Genomic DNA, 26031 nt, shown 5'->3' on the forward strand with positions numbered 1-26031 from the left:
CTTAACAGAATTGATCAGCCTGGCACACACTATCGGCTTACGACATGGAAGACTGCCATGGGACAAATGAGGAGGAAGTTGGTTGGGAAATGAAATGGATTAATTTGTTTCATTGAGAGCGATAGGTCTGCCAGTTTGTCTCTCTCACTCTTGAGCTCTTTCAGGATCCCTTGTGGCTTTGTGCAAAACCACAGCCCAGAAAAAATATTCTGGAGCGAGATCCGTCACCAGAAGCATCTCTCCGTGGCTCTCAAGCATGTCCTTCCGAGAGGTAAGGAAAGGGGTATAATTGTCCCCCCCAAACAAGGGAATACTAACATCTTGATGACAATTAGTGTTTACTTATAGTTTGTTCAACATAGGATACTAAATGATCTTGTTTAAGCCTACTTTAACAAGTGGTTTCAAGTGCTCACTGTTTTCTGCAGATTCCGGCTTTTAAGCGTGCATTTTTGAACTATCCAGAGATTTGTCTTAGTGTGCTAGAGTTTAAAAAGGGGGAAAAATAGATCGACAGACAGTAGTGGACAGGCATGAATAGGGGAACCAAAAGGCAAGTAAAATTAGATACTAAAAGCTAAAATGATGTATAAACACAGACAGATGGGTACGAAGGTGAACAAAGCAGCAGAATATGTAGCATTGTGAGAGGGCATTGATAAACAAAGAGACGTTGAAACTTACATTAAATGTGACAATAAATTGGGCAGCACGGTGGCGCAGTGGTTAGCACTGCTGCCTACGGCGTGGAGGACCCGGGTTCGATCCCGGTTCTGGGTCACTGTCCGTGTGGAGTTTTCCCATTCTCCCCGTGTTTGCGTGGGTCTCACCCACACAACCCAAAGATGTGCAGGGAGGGTGGATTGGCCACGTTAAATTGCCCCTTAATTGGAAATAAATAATTGGGTACTCTAATTTTTTTTAAAATCTGACAATAAATAAAGAGGATAAATGCCAGGGTATTAAATAAATGGATGTAAGTAAGCAACTCAGAGGCAGAAAAAAACCACAAAAGGATTAACATAAGTGACAGAAGTGTAAATGAGTGCAATGTACATAAATTTAATGGTTAACAATTCATACATCTGTTCGTTTAAATTAGTCTTTTTACAAGGTTAATATAAGGTATACCTCAAACTGTGTACAGTACCAATTGAGTAAGACAAATGCATTTTCTTTGTATATTCAATGTTTTCTCCTGTAAATAAATCAATCGACATGTCGAGCGTAGCAGAGCTGATAATTAGTTGCTACATTAGATCATTTAATGTTGGAGAGGCTGGTATTCATCTTTAAAGTTCTCAGGTTGATGCAGAAGTGACATAAATGGTGCACAGCTCCTGTAAAAACACTATAATCGGACTGTAGCTCCTGAGGATAGTTTGGGAGGTTTTCTTGTCATTATTTCTGTCTGGTATCATCGTGGCTGCTGAGCTGACAGACAGGGACTCAGTCAGAGTAGTATTTAATATTTAAACCTCAACATGGGCCCAGTGAGAGCTCGAAGCTCTGCATTGATGATGGAGAATCTGCTATTTCCCTGTGAAGTGTCTAATCAAATTCTGTACGTCTTCTGTAAAATGGCCCTGTGCTACGTGACTTACCTTTCATGATGTTTATTACGTGGACAGAAAGAAATGAGGTAGAGAGAGAAATAGAAAGATGGCGAGAACAAACCAAGTTTGTAAAATGCAAAGAGAAAGAGAACAAGAGAGCGATGGAGGGAACAAAGTCACGGCACGGTTGCACAGGGGTTAGCACTGTTGCTTCACAGCGCCAGGGTCCCGGGTTCCATTCCCGGTTTGGGTCACTGTCTGTGCGGAGTCTGCACGTGTCTGCGTGGGTTTCCTCCGGGTGCTCCGGTTTCCTCCCACAAGTCCCGAAAGACGTGCTGTTAGGTGAATTGGACATTCTGAATTCTCCCTCTGTGACCCGAACAGGCGCCGGAATGTGGCGACGAGGGGATTGTCACAGTAACTTCATTGCAGTGTTAATGTAAGCCTACTTGTGACAATAATGAAGATTATTATTATTATTATTATTATTATTAAAAAGAAAGTACAAACCCAGGGATATAAATTCATTTTGGGGATAGCAAATCAGCAGCCTGTTTTATAATCCAATTGGTTTTCTTTCTGACAGGCGGGGGATTTATACTGCACAATCTTTCTGATTTATCCCAGTGATATAACGAAAACTCAAAGACGTGAAAACCGCTAGTGTCTACTGGCATGGTGGGCAAGTCATCTAGCTACTGGCACAGGCTCTTTAGAAAAGAGAGAGGAAGGCAGAAAGTGACAGAGAAAGAGTTTTAAAAAAAGATAGAAACAAAACACCACTGGCTGATGTGAATTGCTTAAGCACCGGGAATAAATAGAGAACCAAGACAAAATGTTGGATTGTACAAGACAAGAATTGAAATGCTTCTCTGTAAGCTCGTGTGCGATATCTTTAAGCCGTTTTTAACTGAAATATCAACTATCCAAGATCTCACTTATTTTGCAAGATAATATCAATAATTTACCGACCAAATGCATGTTCGGGCAGAAAGGTTATTACAAGAAGCTTGGAGTTAACGTTGGCCTTAGGGCTTTTCATGCATAGAAATCCAGGATTTTTCCCACGAGGGCCCAGAAGACATCTCCTGGTGTCGATGGAACATTTATGTGGGAATCTAGGGTCTGCATTGCATTATTGCGGGGGGGGGAAAAAACCTGCAGGCTTCATGTGATGCAGAAAATATTTTTTGGAGAGTCAAGTCCAAATCATTCTTATAAGGTAGTTTGAAAGCTGAAGGCAGGGTTTTGGGTTTTGGTGGGACAGGGGAAGAGGACAAGGTGATCTAAGCAATGACAGCAATAGCGGAAGTCAATGGAACGAGCGTTGAAATTAACTGTGGAAAAGTGCATCCTTGTGGCTAAATGAAGCTCCAGTTGTCTTTACGGGAAAGTTTGGTAATCACTTGGGTGGAAGAAATACAGATTATGCAGATGGAGTTAGACGAGAAAGGGTGGGAAGGGGTTTGGGTAGACTTAAACATAGGCTCAGACCAGATGTCCTGTTTCTCTGCTGTAGCATTCTATATCACTCAATGTAACGTTTGCAAGGAAATAAAATCGAAAAGGGAAAATTGTTTCCACGGTGACACTGTCTTTCTTCGCCTTAGGAGTTGAGAAGTCGCAGGTTCTGGCGTTCAGTCTTAGCAGAGTTGGTTGGTTCCCTGGTCTTGGTCTCCGTTATTCTGGGGGCCTCTGCCCCCGACCAGGAAGGTGGAGTTCCAGCGCTGATGCAGGTGGCTGTAGCTGCTGGATTTTCTGCTGTCAGCTTGATCCACTGCTTTGGAGAGATTAGCGGTGCCCAGGTAAACCCAGCTGTCACCCTCGCATTCTTGTGCACCAGGAAACTGGATTTTCTCCAGTTTGTGTCCTATCTTTTGGCTCAGTGTCTTGGAGCTGTGATTGGATCAGGGATAATCTACATGTCATTGCCAAACAAGTCAACATCAAGGTATTTAGTCAACATGGTGAGTCCATTTCTGTTACTGCATTCGGTATAATATTTTCCCTGGCGATTTCCAATAGAGATGCATTTCAGGGGCAGCACGGTGGCACAGTGGTTAGCACTGCTGCCTCACGGCGCCGAGGTCCCAGGTTCGATCCCGGCTCTGGGTCACTGTCCGTGTGGAGTTTGCACATTCTCCCCGTGTCTGCGTGGGTTTCATCCCCACAACCCAAAAATGTGCAGGTTGGATTGGCCACGTTAAATTGCCCCTTAGTTGGCAAAAATTAATTGGGTACTCTGTTTATTTTTTTAAAAAGAGATGCATTTCTCTAAAATGGAGAATGGAAATCAAACAATAAAACACGTTAAAAAAATCAATTCACAAGGGGTATTGCAAAGAAAACTTTGTTTTTTGGGAGGTGGTTGCATTTGGTGCCTATTTCTATAGTTTTATAGCCATATATATGAAGCCATATATAAAGAGTTAAATAGCCATAAGCACTGCACTACTGTGCCCTTGTAAACTGCATTAACAGTCAATGTCTTGGGTCCCCCTGGGGGCAGCATGGTTAGCACTGCTGCCTCACGACGCTGAGGACCCAGGTTCGATCCCAGCCCCGGGTCACTGTCCATGTGGAGTTTGCACATTCTTCCTGTGTCTGCGTGGGTTTCACCCCCACAACCCAAAGATGTGCAGTTGGATTGGCCACGCTAAATTGCCCCTTAATTGGAAAAAAACATTTTTTTGTAGCTTGGGTCCCTGACCGTCTTCCATGAAACTTCCTCCCAGTGGTTTTTCTACCCGTTCTTCCTCAGCCCCAAACTTCAATTAATTGTTTTGCTGCTGCGTTTCCCTACTCATTCCCCGTCCTCTCTCCTTTATGCTTCTTTTAGATTTAGGTTCCAACAGCACTACCTCTCATCCACTCTCTTATACTGTCATTTATAACCCTCTCCAAATAAGAAAATGGCAGTGCCAATCACTCCTGATTTGTTGCCTTCGCTAATGTTCATGATGCGCATTTAAGCAGCAAATAGGAGCAGCGATACAGTCCAGAAAACTCCCCTCGGAAAAATGCCCTCAATTTCAATTAGAAAAACAAAATACCCCATCAAAAATGTCCTCAATGACACTAAACAATATAAAAGCAGTAATTTAACATGCACGCATCCACGTGGGGAGCAAAAGTGGTAGCTCGGTAGCACAGTGGTTAGCACTGTTGCTTCACAGCGCCAGGGACCCAGGTTTGATTCCCGGCTTGGGTCACTGTCCGTGAGGAGTCTGCACGTTCTCCCAGTGTCTGCGTGGGTTTCCTCCGGGTGCTCCGGTTTCCTCCCACAAGTCCCGAAAGATGTGCTGTTAGGTGAATTGGACATTCTGAATTCTCCCTCTGTGACCCGAACAGGCGCCGGAATGTGGCGACTAGGGGATTTTCACAGTAACTTCACTGCAGTGTTAATGTAAGCCTACTTGTGACAATAAAGATTATTATTCTTATTAATAAAAGGTGAGATTGACTCAATGCGGGAGTTTGGCGATGAATTGGAGTTCAGTTTAGATGTTGATTACATTTTAGCTATTAATTCACAGAACCCAGTAACTGGAAGTGAATTTGCAAAGACTGGCAGTTGGTTCTTAATTGTTAACTGCAGAGTTACAGTTGATTAAGCTGGGAAAGCAGCAATGGGTTAAAAGCGGGATATAAAGAGATAAATTAGTGAGAGCATCCATCATTTATATATATTTTACAGTATAAATCTATATATAGATAGACGTGTGTTTTCAGGAAGCATGAAATAAGGTGCCACGTAAGTGACGTGGGCTCAGTAAAGAGCGGAATCTGCCCCACCAGATTACCACCCAGGCAATGAAGACAAAAATCAATCAAGCCCTTGGCCTCATGAATTAATAAGTGTCATGGGGAGAAAGCAAGGAGGTGGGGTAAATTGTTGTTTTTCATGTTATTGGGGTATGACGTTTCATAGAATTTACAGTGCAGAAGGAGGCCATTCGGCCCATCGAGTCTGCACCGGCTCTTTGAAAGAGCACCCTACCCAAGGTCAACACCTCCACCCTATCCCCATAACCCAGTAACCCCACCCAACACTAAGGGCAATTTTGGACACTAAGGACAATTTAGCATGGCCAATCCACCTAACTTGCACATCTTTGGACTGTGGGAGGAAACCGGAGCACCCGGAGGAAACCCACGCACACACGGGGAGAAAGTGCAGACTCCACACAGACAGTGACCCAAGCCGGAATCGAACCTGGGACCCTGGAGCTGTGAAGCAATTGTGATAACCACAATGCTACCATGCTGCCCACAGTGGTATGCCCCAAAGATCTGCGCTGGGGCTTTAAAAAAATGTATTCTTCCATGGGGATGTGAGCGTTGCTGGCAAGGTCAGCACCTGTTGCCCATCCCTAATTGCCCTTGAATCGAGTGGCTTGCTCGGCCTTTTCAGAGAGAGACTAAGAGTCAATCACATTGCCATAGGCCTGGAGTCAATTGTAGGTCAGACCAGGTAAGGGCAGCAGATTTCCTTCCCTGAAGGACATCAGTGAACCAGATGGGGTTTTTACAACAATGAACGATAGTTGCCGTGGTCACCATTACTATGACTAGCTTTCAATTCCAGATTTTATTTGTTAGTTTGTTTTGTTATTTACAGCACAGAAGGAGGCTATTTGGCCCATTGTGTCTGCACCAGCTCCCAAAAGAGCAACCTAGCTAGTCCCATTCCCCAGCCCTATCTCCGTAGCCCTCTAAATTCATCGCTCTAAAATAAATATCCAGCTCTCTTTCAAAACCTCCTATGGAATCCACCTCCACCACTCTCCCAGGCAGCGCATTCCAAACCCCAACAGCTCTCTGAGTAAAGAAGTTTCTCCTCCTCTCACTCCCAGCTCTCTTGTTGACCATCTTGAAATTGTGACCCCCTCGTCACTGACTTACCAACTAGTGGAAACAGAATAGCCTTCCTTAACCCGGTCAAAATTGTTCAGAATTTTGAACACCTCAATAAGGTCACCTCGTAATCTTCTCTGCTCCATGGAGAACAAGCCCAATTTCCCCTAGCTTTCCTTGTATCTAAAATTCCTCATTCCTGGTATCATTCCAGTAAATCTCCTCTGCACTCTCACCAGGGCTTTAACATCCTTCCTTAAATAAGGTGCCCAGAACTGAACACACTACTCCAAATGTGGTCTGACCAATGATTTGTAGAGGTGTAATATCACTTCCTTGGTTTTATCCTCTATGCCTCTATTTATAAACCCAAGGATCCTATAAGCCCTCTTCACAACTGTTTCAACTGACCTGGCCACCTTCAGAGAATTAATAATAATAATCTTTATTATTGTCACAAGTAGGCTTACATTAACACTGCAATGAGGTTACTGTGAAAATCCCCTAGTCGCCACATTCCGGCACCTGTTCGGGTCACAGAGGGAGAATTCAGAATGTCCAATTATATACTTAAACCCTGAGATCCCTCTGCTCATGTACTCCCCTCCGTAACATTGAGCCTATATTGTCTCCCATGTTTCTTCTCCCAAATGCATTGCCTCACATTTTGCTGCATTGAAATTAATCTGCCAGGTGTCTGCCCATTTGGCCAACTTGTCAATCTCCCTCTGAAGTTGCTCAGCATCACCCTCGCAATTCACTATTCTCCCTCGCTTAGTATCATCTGTAAATTTAGAGATTTTTGCCCTCAACACTTCTCTGAATTGTTTATATAAATCAGAAAAAGCAAGGGTCCCAACACTGAGCCCTGGGGAACACCACTTTCAACTCGTCTCCAGTCTGAGACATGCCCATCTATACCTACCCTCTGTTTCCTATCTCTTAACCAGCTTCTAAATCCATGCTGCTAAGGACCCATCAATCCCAGACATTTTTAATTTGCTAACCAACCTGCCATGTGGCACCGTATTCATTGAATTCAGATTCCACCAACTGTCATGGGGGGGATTCGAACCCATGTCTCCAGAGCATTATCCTGGGCCTCTGGAGTACTAGTTCAGTGGCATTAGCACTACGCCACCGTCTTCTACCCCTCCCCCCCAAATCCCCACCTTTATTTTCAAACCACGGAAGTATGCAAAGCAGAAAGATGTCATTCAGCTCATCTTGTCTGAAACAGAAACCAAAAACAATCCCTTTGCCCACTTGCTCCCCAATGCCCTGTGTAATCTTCTGATTCAATGTGATCAGCCTTTCATTTAAGAGATCCAATAGTCTCTGCCTCAATATTCCAAGTGCTAAAGCACGCAATGCCCCAATAACTCTCTCCCAAAATAAACTTCTCCCAACCTCTCTCCTCACTGTCTTGAGGACAATTTTAAATTGAAGACCCCTTCAACTGATTCCCCAAGCAGAGGAAATCATTTTTCCCTATTCACTGGATCAAGTCTCTCCTCGCTAACTTTCATTTCAACCCTGCCATCATCGTAGGGAGTCTTTGCTGAACACTCCCTTTGGTTTTAATGTCCTTTCCACTTTGGGACACACAAAACCTCACACAGTTCTCTCAATTATGGTCGAACCAATGCATTGTGCAAATTTCTCATCCCTCTTTACTCTTGTACTCTGTGTCATACTTGTAAAACCAAAAATGCAAATTAATTTCTTATGACTTTATCTATCTACACTTGGCACTTTCAGGAACATTATGCCTTTGATTGTGATTGTGTTATCCACAAAATCTATGCAAAGCATTTCAATACACAGTGTCACAATCCCGCTGCCAGTGAATGGCGCCCTGCGGCTGGGGGAGCGGAGATCCAGCCCATGGTTTAATTTATGGGAGTCTCAATCTCTACTGATGTCATGTGTTTCTGGGCAGATCAACAAAGATGGAAATGCTGGCCAAGCACTTGCAATGGAGATTTTTGCCACATTCCAGCTGGTTTTTACTATATTTGCCATGGGGGATCATCGCCGTAGGGAAGTGGGAGAATCTGGTAGCCTGGCAATTGCGTTCAGTCTGACAGCAGGAATCCTGGCATCGGTAAGAAACACACATATCTGCTGCTTAAACAGTGTTTTTTAAAAATGTTATTCCTTTCTTAGAGTTACAAAGCCAATGTTACCGTGCATGACACATAAGTGTTTCCTCTATAGCGAATGACAAAGGGAAATGAGTTCTTACTACACACTGGACCAATTTTCAATGCAATAGTAATAAGTAGGCACTATTATTTTATGCTTATAGAAGTCAATTCCTGTAAATTCAGCACATAAGCTGTAAATGTCCATTGGAACCATAGGACGGCATGGCGCACAGTGGTTAGCACTGCTGCCCCACAGCTCCAGGGACCCGGGTTCAATCACAGCCTTGGGTCACTGTCTGTGCGGAGTTTGCACTTTCTCCCCGTGGGTGCGTGGGTTTCCTCCGGGTGCTCCGGTTTCCTCCCACAGTCCAAAGATGTGCAGGTTAGGTGGATTGGCCACGCTAAATTGCCCCTTAGTGTCCAAAAAGGTTAGGTGGGGTTATTGGGTTACGGGGATAGGGTGGAGGTGTGGGCTTAAGTAGGGTGCTCTTTCCAAAGGGCCGGTGCAGACTCGATGGGCCGAATGGCTTCCTTCTGCACTGTAAATTCTACGATTCTATGACAATTCGAGACAGAGCAGATAGGAGATATGGTTTGACACCCAACTCAGCTTTAAAGGGCACTCTATGGTGCAAGGTTTGGAAATGAAAAATATCACAGTGCTTTGGTAGAAGCTGACCTTCTCAAGCTGCGGAGCTCCATAAAATATATTTTTTATTTTAAAGCTTAAAACAAGGTCGTTCATTTTAAATATTTAGAGTTCTAAGGTGATAAAACATATGTTTGCACTTTAAGTATGGGAACAATTCTGGGATTTGTCTGTGTTTCCTGTGCAGTCACTAAAATATATAGAATTGAATGGGTAATTTTACTAATTCATGCTCCCAACATGGACTGCGACAGTGTGTACTGGGCATTCCAGACTGGCTGTCTGATATGGAGAGACCCTCCCCGGGAATGTGCATCTGAATTTGTTACATGCATTGGGACCAGGCAAACGCCACAACGGGAGCACAAGTTTTTGGTCCCTTTAGACCAAAAGACATAGAAGCAGAATTAGGCCACTCGGCCCATCGAGTCTGCTCCACCATTCAATCATGGCTGATATTTTCTCATCCCCATTCTCCTGCCTTTTCCCCATAACCCCTGATCCCCTTATTAACCAAGAACCTATCTATCTCTGTCTTAAAGACACTCAGTGATTTGGCCTCCACAGCCTTCTGCGGCAAAGTGTTCCACAGATTCACCACCCTCTGGCTGAAGAAATTCCTCCTCATCTCTGGTTTAAAGGATCGTCCCTTTAGTCTGAGTTGGTGTCCTCTGCTTCTAGTTTTTCCTACTAGTGGAAACATCCTCTCCACGTCCACTCTATCCAGGCCTCGCAGTATCCTGTAAGTTTCAATAAGATCCCCCCTCATCCTTCTAAACTCCAACGAGTACAGACCCAGAGTCCTCAAACGTCCCTCATACGACAAGTTCTTCATTCCAGAGATCATTCTTGTGAACCTCCTCTGGACCCTTTCCAAGGCCAGCACATCCTTCCTTAGATACGGGGCCCAAAACTGCTCACAAATACTCCAAATGGGGTCTGACCAGAGCCTTATACAGCCTCAGAAGTACATCACTGATCCTGTATTCTAGCCCTCTTGACATGAATGCTAACATTGCATTTGCCTTCTTAATTGCCGACTGAACCTGCACATTAACCTTAAACCTTAGCTGAAAACCAGTGGGATTCACTGATTTCTGTGCTTGTTTTCTGCAGGGTAAGTTTTCAGGAGGAAGCCTGAATCCTGCAAGATCTCTTGGACCAGCAATAATCACCGGATTCTGGGAGCACCATTGGGTAAAACAAAGGTTTTCCATATCCACTTCATATTCATATCAGATGTATTTTCATTTGTAAACATCTTCACTGAAGCCCTGTGGTCACTGCATTATTGGGGCAGCACGGTAGCCTTGTGGATAGCACAATTGCTTCACAGCTCCAGGGTCCCAGGTTCGATTCCGGCTTGGGTCACTGTCTGTGCGGAGTCTGCACGTCCTCCCCATGTGTGCGTGGGTTTCCTCCGGGTGCTCCGGTTTCCTCCCACAGTCCAAAGATGTGCAGGTTAGGTGGATTAGCCATGATAAAAAATTGCCCTTAGTGTCCAAAATTGCCCTTAGTGTTGGGTGGGGTTACTGGGTTATGGGGATAGGGTGGAGGTGTTGACTTTGGGTAGGGTGCTCTTTCCAAGAGCTGGTGCAGACTCGATGGGCCGAATGGCCTCCTTCTGCACTGTAAATTCTATGATTCCAAAGGTTTAATACAAGCTGGCAATAAGTTTTTTCAAAAGGAATGTAAAAAGAAAAGTCCTGCATGTGTGGTTAAAGGAATTCTATGTGATAAGCACCAACGCTGGCTGCATCCTCAAATGTTCATAGAAAAAATATTCCTATATCTTTATCTCTGTTTGGCACGGGAAAGTAGATTTCAAATATGGAATTCAGTATGGCGGCACTAACATCTCTTTCTAAGGTAGAGGAAGTGCTAAGACACAATAGGATAGATTTGCTGTGTCCCATGATGTCTCAGTGGAAACTGTGCATTGTGAGTTGTAAACTACAAACTAAAGGCTGTTGTCAATAAAGGTGATGTGGAGATGCCGGCGTTGGACTGGGGTGAGCACAGTACGAAGTCTTACAACACCAGGTTAAAGTCCAACAGGTTTGTTTCGATGTCACTAGCTTTCGGAGCATTGCTCCTTCCTCAGGTGAATGAAGAGGTATGTTCCAGAAACACATATATAGACAAATTCAAAGATGCCAAACAATACTTGGAATGCGAGCATTAGCAGGTGATTAAATCTTTACAGATCCAGAGATGGGGTAACCCCAGGTTAAAGAGGTGTGAATTGTATCAAGCCAGGACAGTTGGTAGGATTTCGCAGGCCAGATGGTGGGGGATGAATGTAATGCGACATGAATCCCAGGTCCCGGTTGAGGCCGCACTCATGTGTGCGGAACTTGGCTATAAGTTTCTGCTCGGCGATTCTGCGTTGTCACGGGTCCTGAAGGCCGCCTTGGAGAACGCTTACCCGGAGATCAGAGGCTGAATGCCCTTGACTGCTGAAGTGTTCCCCGACTGGAAGGGAACATTCCTGCCTGGTGATTGTTGCGCGATGTCCGTTCATTCGTTGTCGCAGCGTCTGCATGGTCTCGCCAATGTACCACGCTTCGGGACATCCTTTCCTGCAGCGTATGAAGTAGACAACGTTGGCCGAGTCGCATGAGTATGTACCGCGTACCTGGTGGGTGGTGTTCTCACGTGTAATAATGGTATCCATGTCGATGATCTGGCACGTCTTGCAGAGGTTGCCATGACAGGGTTGTGTGGTGTCGTGGTCACTGTTCTGAAGACTGGGTAGTTTGCTGCAAACAATGGTTCGTTTGAGGTTGCACGGTTGTTTGCACCCAATAAAGGTGACCATGAAGCTCTTGGATTGCCCTAAAATTCCAACTGGTTCACAAATGTCCTTCAGGAAGGAAAGCTGCCATCCTCAACTATTCTGGCCTAAATGTGACTCCAGTCCCACATCAACATTGATGACTCTTTAACTGCCCTCGCGAAACCGAGCACTTTGTATCAAATAGAAGCAGTCCCACCATCATCTTCGAAGGAAAACTTTACCAGCAATGCCCACACACAAGCAGAAATCCTGAAAGCAAGAGTACTGAAATGCAGCAATTAAAACTCCAGAGATGGCAAAAGTGCAGAAAGCGAAAGTGCAGAAACAAACGTGCAGAAAAGCAAAAGTGCAGAAACATGCAGGAAAGCAAAGGTGCAGAAGCAAACATGCAGAAGTGTAAAAGTGCAGAAGCGTAAATGTGCAGAAGCAAATGTGCAGAAACAAATGTGCAGAAGCAAAAGCGCAGAAGCAAAAGCGCAGAAGCAAACGTGCAGAAGCAAAAGCGCAGAAGCAAAAGCGCAGAAGCAAACGTGCAGAAGCAAAAGCGCAGAAGCAAAAGTGCAGAAGCAAACGTGCAGAAGCAAAAGTGCAGAAGCAAACGTGCAGAAGCAAACGTGCAGAAAAGCATAATGTAGACATTAAAACACAACAGGTAAAATGCAGCAAGCAAAAATCCAGGGTTAGAAAATTGAGAAAATGAAAATACAGAGCACAGCAAATAAAATTCCAGAGATCAAAATCCAGCAACACACTTTTTCAGTCCTCAGTTTTCCAAGGGCCCGCCTTTGTTACCAAATTTCTAATGGTGAACCGAGCACACAAAATATTCCTGGTGCAAACAAATCAAATCATTCAATCCGATAAATACTCTTAATATGCACAACAATCTGGGCTACTCCGAAGTTCACATACATTTTCTATCAGAACATTTCATCACTGTTGAAAGAGATGGCTGTAGAAATAGTAAATGCATTGGTGATCATCTTTCAAAATTGGAATGATTCCTACAGTTTGGAAGGTGGCAAATGGAACCCCACTATTTAAGAAATGATGGAGAGAGAAAATGGGGAACTACAGACCTATTAGCCCGACATCAGTAGTCGGTAAAATGCCAGAATCTATAATCAAGGATGTGATATCAAGGACACTTCAAAAATAATGTTCGGATTGGGCAGAGTCGACATGGATTTATGAAAGAGAACTCATGCTTAACAAACCTGTTGGAGTTTTCTGAAGATGTAAGTAGCAGAATAGATAAGGGAGAGTCAATGGATGTGGTATATATGATTTTCAGAAAGATTTTGATATGGTCCCACACAAGAGATTGGTAAACAAAAATAAAGCACACGGATTGTGTGTGTGTGTGGGGGGGGGTGGGGGTGGGGCGGGGGGGGGATATACTGGCATGGATTGAGAACTGGTTAATGTAGGAATAAATGGGTCGTTTTCAGATTGGCAAACTGTGACTTGTGGGGTACCACAAGGAACAATGCTTGCTCCTTAGGTATTCACAATCAATATCAATGATTTGGATAAGGGGATGAAAAGTAAGATTTCCAAGTTTGCAGATGACACAAAACTAGGTGGAGGTGTGAGTTGTGAGGAGGATGCAAAGATGCTTCAAGGGGATTTAGAGGTGCTAAGCGCGGGGGTGTGGGTCGGGGAGGGCAAAGTGTCAGAGATATACCGGGAGATGAGAGAAGAGGAGGAGGAGCTGATGGGCGAACTGAAGGGAAAATGGGAAGAAGAGCTAGGGGAGGAGATTGAGGAGGGTTTGTGGGCTGATGCCCTAAGCAGGGTAAATTCCTCTTCCTCGTGTGCCAGGCATAGCCTGATCCAATTTAAGGTGCTGCATAGAGCACACATAACGGGAGCAAGATTGAGCAGGTTCTTCGGAGTGGAGGACAAGTGTGGGAGGTGCGGGGGAAGCCCGGCGAACCACACACATATGTTTTGGCTGTGTCCGGCATTGGAGGGGTATCGGAGGGGAGTGACGGGAGTGATCTCGAAGGTGGTGAAGGCCCGGGTCAAGCCAGGCTGGGGGTTAGCTTTATTTGGAGTTGCGGATGAGCCGGGAGTGCAGGAGGCGAAAGAGGCCGATGTCGTGGCCTTTGCGTCCCTAGTAGCCCGCCGTAGGATTTTACTCGTGGAAGGAAGCAAAACCCCCCGGACTGGAGGCCTGGATAAACGATATGGCGGGGTTCATAAAACTAGAGCAGATGAAGTTTGCGCTGAGAGGATCGGCTCAAGGGTTCACCAGACGGTGGCAACCGTTCCTTGACTACCTAGCGGAACGTTAGAGGGAAGATAGATGGCCAGCAGCAGCAACCCAGGGGGAGGGCGGGGGGAGAAGGGGGGGGGGGGGTAAATTGTTTGGGTTTTTGGAGGGGGAGAGGGGGAGTATTACTTCGTGTTATTTGGTTAGTTTACCATGTTAGTTAAACAATGTTATATTGCAGTTATCATGTTACCTTTTTTTTTGATTTGTAAGGGAAAAAATTGTGTTTGAAAACTTTAATAAAATATATTTTTTAAAAAAGAGGTGCTAAGCGAGTGGACAATAGTTTGGCAGATGGAAAATAATGTGGAGAAATGTGAGGCTGTCCACTTTGGTGGAAGGAACAGAAAGGCAGGAGCCTGGGAAATGTTCAACTTCAAAGGGATTTGGGTGTCCTTGTTCACAAGTCACTGAAAGCTACCATGCAGATACAGCAAGCAATTAAGAAGGCAAATAATATGTGTCCTTTATTGCAAGAGGATTTGAGGTTAGGAGTAAAGATGTCTTACTGCAATTATATGAAGCCTTGGTAAGGCCTCACGCGGAGTGTTGTGTGCAGTTGTGGTCTGCTTCCCAAAGGAAAGAAATAATTTCCATAGAGGGAGTACAATGGAAGTTCACTAAATTAATTCCTGGGATGGAAGGGTTGTCCAATGGGGAACGATTGAATAGACTGGGCCCTTATCCTCTGGAGTTTAGAAGAATAAAAGGTCATTTCATTCGAACATACAAAATTCTTGCAGGGCTCGACAGGGTAGATACAGGAAGGATGTTTCCCTTGGCTGAGGAGTCTAAAACCAGGGGACAGTCTCTGAATAAGGGGCAGGTCATTTAGGACTGAGATGAGGAGGAATTTCTTCACTCAGAGGGTGGTGAATCTTTGGAATTCTCTACCCCAGCAAGCTGGAGGCTCAAGCATTGAGTATATTCAAGACTGAGATTGATAGGTTTCTACATATTAAAACATCAAGTGATTAGCACTGGGTCTGCGGCCCTGATGACCCGGGTTCGAATCCTGGCCCTGGGTCACTGTCCGTGTGGAGTTTGCACATTCTCCCCATGTTTGCGTGGGCCTCACCCCCACATCCCTAAGATGTGCAGGCTAGGTGGATTGGTCATGCTAAATTGCCCCTTAATTGGAGAAAAAAATATTTGGGTACTCTAAATTTAAAAAGAAAACACAAACAAAAAAAATATTGCCAGGAAATTCCTTGGAACTCTTCCCAACCTGTCACCAGATGCTTTTTTAATACATTTAGAGTACCCAATTATTTTTTTCCAATTAAGGGGCAATTTAGCGTGGCCAATCCACCTAACCTGCACATCTTTGGGTTGTGGGGGTGAAACCCACGCAGACACGGGGAGAATGTGCAAACTCCACACGGACAGTGACCTGGGGCCAGGATCGAATCTGGGTCTTCGGCGCCTTGAGGCGGCAGTGCTAACCACTACGCCGCCGTGCCTTCCCATCACTAGACAGTTGATAGAAGTGGGACGGCACTGTTGCTTCACCGTTCCAGGGTCCCAGGTTTCGATTCCCGGCTTGGCTCACTGTCTGTGCGGAGTCTGCACGTTCTCCCCGTGTCTGCGTGGATTTCCTCCGGGTGCTCCGGTTTCCTCCCACAGTCCAAAGATGTGCAGATTAGGTGGATTGGATCGCTTCTCGGCCTTTTGGCTACGGTCAAGTGTCTGTAGATTGAGCCTTTGGTTCAGATCTGGTATGTCTCTCTTGTGGGGACCATGAATTCGATTCAATTTGAATTAGTTTTTTGGAACAGGCGAGGAGCTGGATTAGGGGTTCACCCCTGACCCACACTCTGAGCCCTGGCCTTGTAACTCAGAAAATGTAAAAAAAAAAAAGATTAGGTGAATTGGCCATGCTAAATTGCCCTTAGTGTCCAAAAGGATTAAGTGGGGTTACTGGGTTACGGGCATAGGATGAGGTGTGGGCTTAAGTAGGGTGCTCTTTCCAAGGGCCGGTGCAGACTCGATCGGCCGAATGGCCTCCTTCTGCACTGTAAATTCTATGATCGATGAAGTCTTGTTTCCACCATATTTAAGTCACAGTTACAGCAGTAGTGCCTATGCAAGTAATCTATGAAGTCAGTGTCACTGTAATTACAATGAAAGGCTAAATACTCAAAGGGGTAATATTCAGCAGAATAGTCTGAAAGGTGATATTTTTCCACCCAAAGGATAATAAAGATGTGAAATAAGTTACCAAGGAAGATGATTGAAGCAGATCCTATGAATGGGTTCAAGAGGTATGTTTTTGGAGAGAGAAAAGATTGAGGGATATGATGACAAAGTGAGCAGTGGGACAGATGTTGAAAAGGTGACAAGTCTGTAATGCCAATTGTCCTTTCCCTGTTCCCAACAAAGAGCAATATGGGGGAAGAGGTACGTTCAATAAGGTACTTACGCTCAAAGAAAGTTTCCAAATATCATTTCCTTCCTTTGCCTTGTCATTTGCCAGTCTGCCGAAGATCTGTCAGCAGAATTAACAAGTGCATTTTTGTCTGGGGCTTGTGCAGAGTGCCTCGTCCCCCAGTACTGCTCTCCTATAAACGTCTGTGTACTGAACGGCCTTTTTCTTACTTTGAAGCTGTTTGCACTGAAGTCTCCTTCTGCTGCCTTCAATTTATATCTATATTTTTCTCTCTATGGTATTTCTGTTTTGTTACCGTTATTCCAGAGATTGGAGCATTTCATTTTTAAGTTTATTTCTTTGTGATGAGTTTTCAGTCCATGTTATTAAAGAAGTGCTAAACACACTCAATTTCTCCTGGTTTATAGAAAGAGATTTACAGGAACTTGGAGCAGTCCAACACCATCCATTCAAACATTCACCCAATGAAGGTTAACCTCAGTAATGTGAGGCTTGTGTTCTTATAGCACAGACCTGTAAGTGCTGGATTCGAACTGTATGATTGATAGGGGTGTTCAGAGGTATACATGGTTATTAATGAAATGTCTTATTCCAGTAGTTTGGTTAAAAAGGAACACTATTAATCTGAACAGTAGCAGGTGGCGTCAAGTGACAGCCACCAGCCAGGAATTATGGGTGGCACGGTAGCACTGTGGTTAGCACGGTTGCCTCACAGCTCCAGTGTCCCAGGTTCGATTCCCGGCTTGGGTCACTGTCTGTGCGGGGTCTGCACGCTCTCCCCGTGTCTGCGTGGGTTTCCTCCGGGTGCTCCGGTTTCCTCCCACAGTCCAAAAACGTGTGGGTTAGGTGGATTGGCCATGATAAATTTCCCTTAGTGTCCAAAAAGGTTAGGCGGGTTACTGGGTTACGGGGATAGGGTGGAGGTGTGGGCTTAAGTAGGGTGCTCCATCCAAGGGCTGGTGCAGACTCTATGGGACTAATAGGCTTCTTCTGCACTGTAAAGCCTATGATTCTTTAACTCAGTTATTCATTGGCGTCTGTCCCTCAATTTGCGCTGTCAGCAATCCCACAATGAATGGATCAAATCTAAGCTCTGCAGTCTTGCCACTTCCAATTGTGAATGGTGGTGGACAATTAAACAACTCACTGGCAAGGGAGGGTCCACAAATATCCTCGTCCTCAATGATGGAGGAACCCAGCACATCTGTGCAAAAGACAAGGCTGAGGCATTCGCAACAATCTTCAGCCAGAAGTGCCGAGTGGATGATCCATCTCGGTCTCCTCCAGAGGTCCCCAGCATCACAGATGTCAGTCTTCAGGCAATTTGATTCACTCCATGTGATATCAAGAAACTGCTGAAGGCACTGGATACTGTAAAGGCTCTGGGCCCTGACAATATTCCGGCAATAGTACTGAAGACTTGTGCTCCAGAACCTGCTGTGTTCCAGTACAGCTACAACACTGGCATCTACCCAAGAAGTTAGACAAATCCAATCTGGCCAATTGCTACCCCATCAATCTATTGTTGATCATCAGCAAAGTGATGGAAAGTGTTGTTGACAGTGCTAGAAAACGGGACTTACTCAGCAATAACCTGCTCACTGACACTGTTTGGGTTCTACCAGGGCCACCCACTTCCCAGGGATGAATAGAAAAAAGATTAAGTGCCATAGATATGTCACCACATAAAATAATGAGTGCAACTTTCTATTCATTGTTCTTGCAGGTGTACTGGATTGGCCCTATCCTTGGTGCTGTTCTTGGTGGTATTTCTTACGAGTTCTTTTTCGCCTCCAGCGCCTCCCAGGAAAAGCTCATTGCCTGTATCACCTGTAAAGATATTGAGATTGTGGAAACCGCCAGTGTGTCCCGTTCATCATTACTGACAGTCACGCAGTCTGCAATGCGAGCAAAGCAGACTGCAAAAGTGCAGGACCACAGTTAAAGTTAACATTGTACATTTGTTTCACTGACCTATATAGATAGCCTGGATTACTTTCTTGAATTTGTGCTAGAGACATTTGTCGCAAATATTAACAATTAGTGTTAGCACCCCTGGTGGTTCTGTTGGTGAGTGCACAGGTTAGAGTGGTCCTGATGCTGCACAATCCAGTAAGCCCCAAGTTTAAAACCACCAGTGCGTGCTGAGTTAGTTGATTTCACAAGGGTACCATTTGGGGCATCACTATTACGGTCAGGGCCTTTGGGTAAAGGAGGACAGCCAGGTTCTTACTCCAGTTCATTGGAAAGTATATATATGAACATCAGCCGGGCTGAGATTCCGCCATAGTTGAATGTTCCACTAACATTGAGCACTGGCTATGCTGGCCTCACCCATTAATGCAAAGTCAGTTCAGTTCAATATTTTTCTGGTGGCTACACAGAACTATACCCCAGCACCAATGGAACCATATCCCAACAAGAGTTCTACATTTGCAGCAGGAAATAAAAATTGAGTGGCGAGTGAATGGAAGCTCATTTTCCTTTATGTATCTCATCAGATTTATGATTTGCTTTTGACACGGGCAGTGGGAGATATAAGCTGTAAAAGAGAACAGTTTCTGTTGAAAACCCTTCAGAACACAACAGGAAACTCTCAAAAATAATAGCAATTAAAGAAGAAAATATTTTGCTGTGCATTATATCATTAAAACAAATCATTAAAGCCAATTAATGTTAATATTCACAACAAGGTCTATTTATTATTTTGTATTACTTGATGCGTTGGTTAACCTTAACACAGCTACTGTAAACATATTCTGTTGTTTGATAGCTGTGCCTTTAATGATTCGTATATTTTTTGTCAGCAAAAGTTTCAGTAAAGTCTAAAGTCTTCCTGACTTAGTTCCTCTGGTCCTGTAACTTATAACTAAAAACAGAAAATGTTGACAATACTCAGCAGGTCAGGCAGCATCTTTGGAGAGTGAATAGGGGCTGGTTTAGCACAGGGCTAAATATCTGGCTTTTAAAGGCAGGCCAGCAGCACGGGTTCAATTCCCGTACCAGCCTCCCCGAACAGGCGCTGGACTGTGGCGGCTAGGGGCTTTTCATGGTAACTTCATTTGAAGCCTACTTGTGACAATTAACGATTTTCATTTCATTACATTGATAACAGAGTTAAAAAAGAAAGGTCATCAACTTGAAATGTTAACCCTGTTTCTCTCTTCACGGATTTAGAGTGCCCAATTATTTTTTTTTCAAATTAAGGGGCAATTAAGCGTGGCCAATCCACCGACCCTGCACATCTTTGGGTTGTGGGGGTGAGACACACGCAGACACGGGGAGAATGTGCAAACTCCACACGGACAGTGACCCAGGGCCAGGATTCAAACCCGGGTCCTCAGCAGCGCAGTCCCAGTGCTAACCACTGCGTCATGTGCCGCCAAGTGTTTCTTTTTAACAAACTTACAAATGTACTATAAGTAGGCAATTTCTTTGTAATAACTGGGCCATATTCCACTACGGTATACATTTGCGACCCCAGACACTATTTATGGGACATTCCAAAATTTGTTCACATTTATTTCAACACAAACCTGTTCAATCTTATTAACAACCTCTATATCAAAATTGTCTTCATCTGCCTTAAGGTGAAGAGCAACAATTATTCACAGTGCATCTTGCCCATAATGGTCATTCGTATAGCAGTTCTGATATCCTTTGGCTGCTTCATAAGGTGTGATGCAATCTCATAATTGTCCCAAATTCTCTTGAAACCTTTCTAAATGTTAGCGAGATTACTGACCATCTCTCGCTTTGCAGGAAACGGTACATCATGAGTAATAGATTGAAAAATGTCCAATGGCTTACGTTCTGGTGTTTAAAGATTTACTTTTTTAACATTTTAAATGATACCCCAGCTAATCAGAGAATGGTTCCAGCACAGAAGGAAGCCGCTTGCCTCATTGTGGCTGTCTGCCCTCTGCAAGAAAGACTCACCGAGTCACATTCCACTGCCTTTTCCCATAGCCAGATAATTATCCAAATCTTTTTTGACTGTCTCGTTTAAACCTGCCCCACCACACTCTCGAGCAGTGCATTCCAGATCCTAACCATTTGCTGCTGTTGTTCCTCATGTCGCCATCACTGCTTTTAACAATCACTTCAAATTGTGTCCTCTAGTTCGTGATCCTTCCGCCAATGGGAACAGTTTCACCCGGTCTACAGTCTAGACCCCTCATAATTTTGAACACCTTGATGAAATCTCCACTTAATCTTCTCTTCTCCAAGGACAACAGCTTCAATTTCTCCAATCTATTTACGTAACTGAAGTTCCTCACCTTGGGAACCATTCTTGTAAATCTTTTTGCCACTCTCTAATGCTGTTACATTAACACAACCGGTCCACATGTGGGGTCTCCAGATTTACTACCCTCCATTCCCTCTGTGGGAACCATCGCAGCACAAATCCCAATTTGTTAAATTCCAGATGGAGTACCCCCTAATTGTTGTGGCCCCCGGTGAGGAGGGTGAACATTCTTTATTCAACCCCCCCCCGGTTGGTCACAATAAGACTATTTCAAAAAAATACCCCTTTCCCTAGTGGATACCTTTCCCAGGTACCAACGTATTTATATTTTAAAAGGAGCCAATTTAACCAAGTTTTCTTGAGTTAAAGAAAGAAAAAGTTTATTAGCTGCTAAACAGAAGGAAAATAATGAAACACATACATATACATTTACAGAGAAGTGCGTCCAAAATAGCTTTTAAAAAATCAGTCTTTGACTTGTCCGTGAGGAGTATATGGTGAAATGTTGCGTCTGTTAAGATTCATGATTCCAGTAGCACTGACTCCTGCAGTTGAATAGTTCAGTTCCAGATTCTGCAGTTAAGCTGAGAGGTTGTCATGCTTCCTTTTCAGCTGTGGCTTTGCTGACTTGGCTACTTACAGCAATGAGAGAGAGAGCAAGACTTTTATTTAACCTGTCAGAGCAGGCGTGACTGCTGCTCTCTTTCCTTGCTTCTGTGTCTCACACACTCTGACACACCCAGCACTCATCTACACTGACCAAGATTGCAGCTGGCTTTTTATCCCAGTCTCCTGTATTCCGATAAAAGGGAGAACCCACAAAAGGTCTGGCACATAACTCACAGGATACGATTCCCACTGAGAGGATAATCAACTTCCATTGTCTCCATAGGGGATTACGGTCAACTGCTTTGTGCTTTCGATGTGTCCCTGTCTGGGAAAAGGGTGTGATATTCCATTGCCTCTTAGGACATAGTATCATCCACACAGGAAAATCTCAGTCACTGGATTTACATTCTCAGAATTTACATCCTCAGCCAGCTTTGGCTTGTTTGTCCATTTTTAAACAAACATGTCTTATTTAAAAGTTCAATATGTCTGTACATATTTTGGGGTTTTGCTCTATCACCATGAAACCATCCTTCCTAAAGTGTGGTGCCCTGAACTAGACATAGCACTCCAGTTGAGGCCAAAACAGTGTTTTAAACAAGTTTATCATAACTTCCTTGCTTTTGTACTCTACGCCCCTATTTCTGAAGCCCAGGCCACCATATGTTTAACTGATTTCTCAATCTGCCCTGCTGCCTTCAATGGTTTCTGCACATAAATCCCCAGCTCTTGCAGCCCCTTTAGTCTCCTTTGGGACTCCCGGTGGCTCCCACTTGAAAGCTGTTTTTTTACCCCTTACTTTTCAAAAACTTCATAACTTAGTGAAATAGAACCCCACCCTTATGCGGGAGAGACAAAAGTAAGAAAGACTCAGGCCAAAATCTGTCCACAGATTCTGAAACCTGGCAGGATTCTTCTGGAAGGTGGTGGGGGTGGGTCCTCCTATTCCTTTTCTGACCACTCCACTAATGGCCGAGGATCCCGTTAGCATTTTAGCGAACGGACTAGAGAAATACCGTCAAAGAGGAGGGAGTTACCCTGGGCGTCCTCAACATTAACTCTGGACCCCATGAAATCTCATGGCTTCAGGTTAAACATGGGCAAGGAAACCTCCTGCTGACTATCACGTACCAGTCACCATCAGCTGATGAATAATAATGATAATAATAATAATAATTGCTTATTGTCATTAGTAGGCTTCAATTAAGTTACTGTGAAAAGCCCCCTAGTCGCCACATTCCGGCGCCTGTTCGGGGAGGCTGGTACGGGAATTGAACCCACGCTGCTGGCCTTGTTCTGCATTACAAGCCAGCTGTTTAGCCCAGTGTGCTAAACCAGCCCCTATCATGAATCAGTGCTCCTCCATGTCGAACATCACTGGGAGGAAGCACTGAGGGTGGCAAGGGTGCAAAATGTACTCTGGATGGGGGACTTCGATGTCCATCGCCAAGGGTGGCTCGGTAGTACCACCACAGACCGAGCTGGCCGGGTCCTAAAGGACAGAGCTGCTAGACTGGGACTTCAGCAGGTGAAGAGGGAACCAACAAGAGGGAAAAACATACTTGACCTCATCCTCACCAACCTGCCTGCTGCAGATGCATCTGTCCATGTCAGCATTGGTAATAGTGGCCACCGCACAGTCCTTGTGGACAAAAAGTCCTGTCTTCATATTGAGGATACCCTCCATCGTGTTGTGTGGCACTACCATTGTGAATGGTGGTGGACAATTAAACAACTCACTGGAGTAGGAGGCTGCACAATATCCCCATCCTCAATGATGGAGGAGCCCAGCACATCAGTGCAAAAGACAAGGCTGAGGCATTCGCAACAATCATCAGCCAGAAGTGCCGAGTGGATGATCCATCTCGGCTCCTCCGAAGGTCCCCAGCATCACAGATGTCAGTCTTCAGCCAATTTGATTCACTCCATGTGATGTCCAAACGGCTGAAGGCACTGGATACTGCAAAGGCTATAGGTCCTGACAATATTCCGGCAATAGTACTGACGACTTGTGCTCCAGAACGTGCCGCACCCCTAGCCAAGCTGTTCCAGTACAGCTACAACACTGGCATCTACCCGGCAATGTGGAAAATTGCCCAGGTATGTCCTGTGCACAAGAAATAGGACAAATCCAACCCAGCCAATTCCCACCCTAGCAGTCTACTCTCCATCATCAGCAAAGTGATGGAAGGAGTCATCGACAGCGCTATCAAGCGGCACTTACTCAGCGATAACCTGCTCACGGACTCTCAGTTTGGGTTCCGCCAGGGTCACTCAGCTCCTGACCTCATTATAGCCCTGGTTCAAACAGGGACAAAAGAGCTGAATGCCAGAGGTGAGATGAGAGTGACTGCCCTTGACATCAAGGCAGCATTTGACCGAGTGTGGCATCAAGGAGCCCGAGCTAAACTGGAGTCAATGGGAATCAGGGGGAAAACTCTCCACTGGTTGGAGTCATACCCGGCACAAAGGAAGATGGTTGTGGTGGTTGGAGGTCAATCATCTCAGCTCCAGGACATCACTGCAGGAGTTCCTCAGGGTAGTGTCCTCGTCCCAACCATCTTCAGCTGCTTCATCAATGACCTCCCTTCCATCATAAGGTCAGAAGTGGGGATGTTCGCTGATGACTGCACAATGTTCAGCACCATTCGCGACTCCTCAGATAATGAAGCAGACCCTGTCCAAATGCAGCAAGACCTGGACAATATCCAGGCTTGGGCTGACAAGTGGCAAGTTACATTCGCACCACACAAGTGCCAGGCAATGACCATCTCCTACAAGAGAGAATCTACCCATCGCCCCATGGCATTCAATGGCATTACCAAAGCTGAATCCCCCACAATCAACATCCTGGGGGGTTACCATTGTTCAGAAACTGAACTGGACTGGCTATATTAATACTGTGGCTACCAGGGCAGGTCAAAGGCCAGGAATCCTACGACGAGTAACTCACCTCCTGACCCCCCAAAGCCTGTCCACCATCTACAAGGCACAAGTCAGGAATGTGATGGAATACTCTCCACTTGCCTGGATGAGTGCAGCTCCAACAACACTGAAGAAGCTCGACACCATCCAGGACAAAGCAGCCCGCTCGATTGCTCCCCCTTCCACAAACATTCAAACCCTCCACCAACGCACAGTAGCAACAACTCACCAAGGTTCCTTTGATAGCACCTTCCAAACCCACGACCACTACCATCTAGTAGGACAAGAGCAGCAGATACCTGTGAACCCCACCAAGTCACTCACCATCCGAACTTGGAAATATATTGGCCGTTCTTTCACTGTCGCTGGGACAACATCCTGGAACTCCCTCCCTAACAGCACTGTGGGTGTAAATGATTTTTTAAAAAAAATGAGCGGCATTAACAGACCACAGTGATCGGATCGTCTCTCTGGAGGCGATCGCACTTTGGTGGTTGAATGTAATAAGTCATTGAAGACCAAAGTGAGTGTCCTGGAGGCTGGTTTATCCGCTTTTTTGACATGCGGAAGATGCAGGCTCCTTTGTTCAAAAGCTCAAATTGGGCAATTTCATCTATTTTGGATGGGGTGAGGGTGAGATGGGAGAGGGAGCTAGGCCCTGTGCTTACTGATGAGGCCCAGAGGGAGGCCCTCTACAGGGTCAACGCCACGTCCTCTTGTGCCCGGTTGAGTTAAATCCGGTTCAAAGTATTACACAGGACGCACTGACCAAGGCAACGATGAGTGGGTTTTTTACAAACGTGGAGGACAAGTGTGATCGTTGCTCGCCTGCCCCGGTTAATCACAGATATGTTTAGATCCTGTCCCAAACTTGCCAGCTTCTGGGTCTCCTTTTATAACACTAAATCGGAGATTCTTTGGGCGGTTCTAGAGCCATGTCCATTGGTAGCCATAGTTGGGGTCTCAGACTCACCTACGTTTCACTCTCGGGTAGGGGCGGATGTTGTCACCTTTGCCTCACTGGTAGCCCGGAGGTGAACATTGCTTAGCTGGAGGTCTCCCATTCCGTCCAGTGCTTCTGCCTGCCTGGGCGGTTTAATGACATTCCTACACTTAGAAAAAGTAAATATACCATCAGGGAGTCAGTGGGGAGATTCGACCTGAGTTGGCAACATTTCATTTCCTTCTTTAAGGATCTAGACACCGTCAGCTGTTCAGGGTTTAGTTTACATTTTGGTTTGTGTTTTTTAATTGGGGATTTGTTTGACTTCGTACTTTGTTGGTTGATTGTTTGCTATATTGTTATTGTTATCATATAAAACTTCAATAAATATACTTTAAAAAAATGAACTGTCCCCTTTATTTTATGTTGCCTCTCCTCATTCTTTCCATCAAAATGCATCACTTCGTCCTTTTCAGCATTAAATTACAGCTGCCATTGTCCACCAGCCTGTCTATGTCCTTTTGAAATTCATCACAACAGGCCGCATAATGGCACAGTGGTTAGCACTGCTGCCTCACAGCGCCAGGGACCCGGGTTTAATCCCGGCCTTGGGTGACTGTGTGGAG

The 26031-nt window shown here is 45.0% G+C and overlaps 1 protein-coding gene across 2 annotated transcripts; it reads left to right on the forward strand.

Annotated features, from left to right (window-relative positions):
* On the forward strand, positions 1–25754 carry LOC140405460 (aquaporin-4). 2 transcript variants are annotated; one of them, XM_072493913.1, is made up of 5 exons: positions 1–271; positions 3167–3523; positions 8356–8520; positions 10329–10409; positions 18406–25754. In XM_072493913.1, exons 1-5 carry the CDS (start codon positions 257–259, stop codon positions 18622–18624), a joined length of 837 nt encoding a protein of 278 aa, XP_072350014.1. In that variant the 5' UTR covers positions 1–256; the 3' UTR covers positions 18625–25754. The 2 variants fall into 2 exon arrangements, with proteins under 2 accessions (XP_072350014.1, XP_072350015.1); XM_072493914.1 differs by having other exon boundaries at positions 3167–3361.
* Positions 25755–26031: the final 277 nt, after the last annotated feature.

This window comes from Scyliorhinus torazame, chromosome X (assembly GCF_047496885.1).
Source record: "Scyliorhinus torazame isolate Kashiwa2021f chromosome X, sScyTor2.1, whole genome shotgun sequence".
Classification (NCBI taxonomy): Eukaryota; Metazoa; Chordata; class Chondrichthyes; order Carcharhiniformes; family Scyliorhinidae; genus Scyliorhinus; species Scyliorhinus torazame.

Coding starts and splice junctions, on each gene's coding strand:
- LOC140405460 (XM_072493913.1), top strand. Junction 3,524..8,355: donor CAAGGTATTTAGTCAACATG/GTGAGTCCATTT, acceptor GTTTCTGGGCAG/ATCAACAAAGATGGAAATGC. Junction 10,410..18,405: donor GATTCTGGGAGCACCATTGG/GTAAAACAAAGG, acceptor TTGTTCTTGCAG/GTGTACTGGATTGGCCCTAT.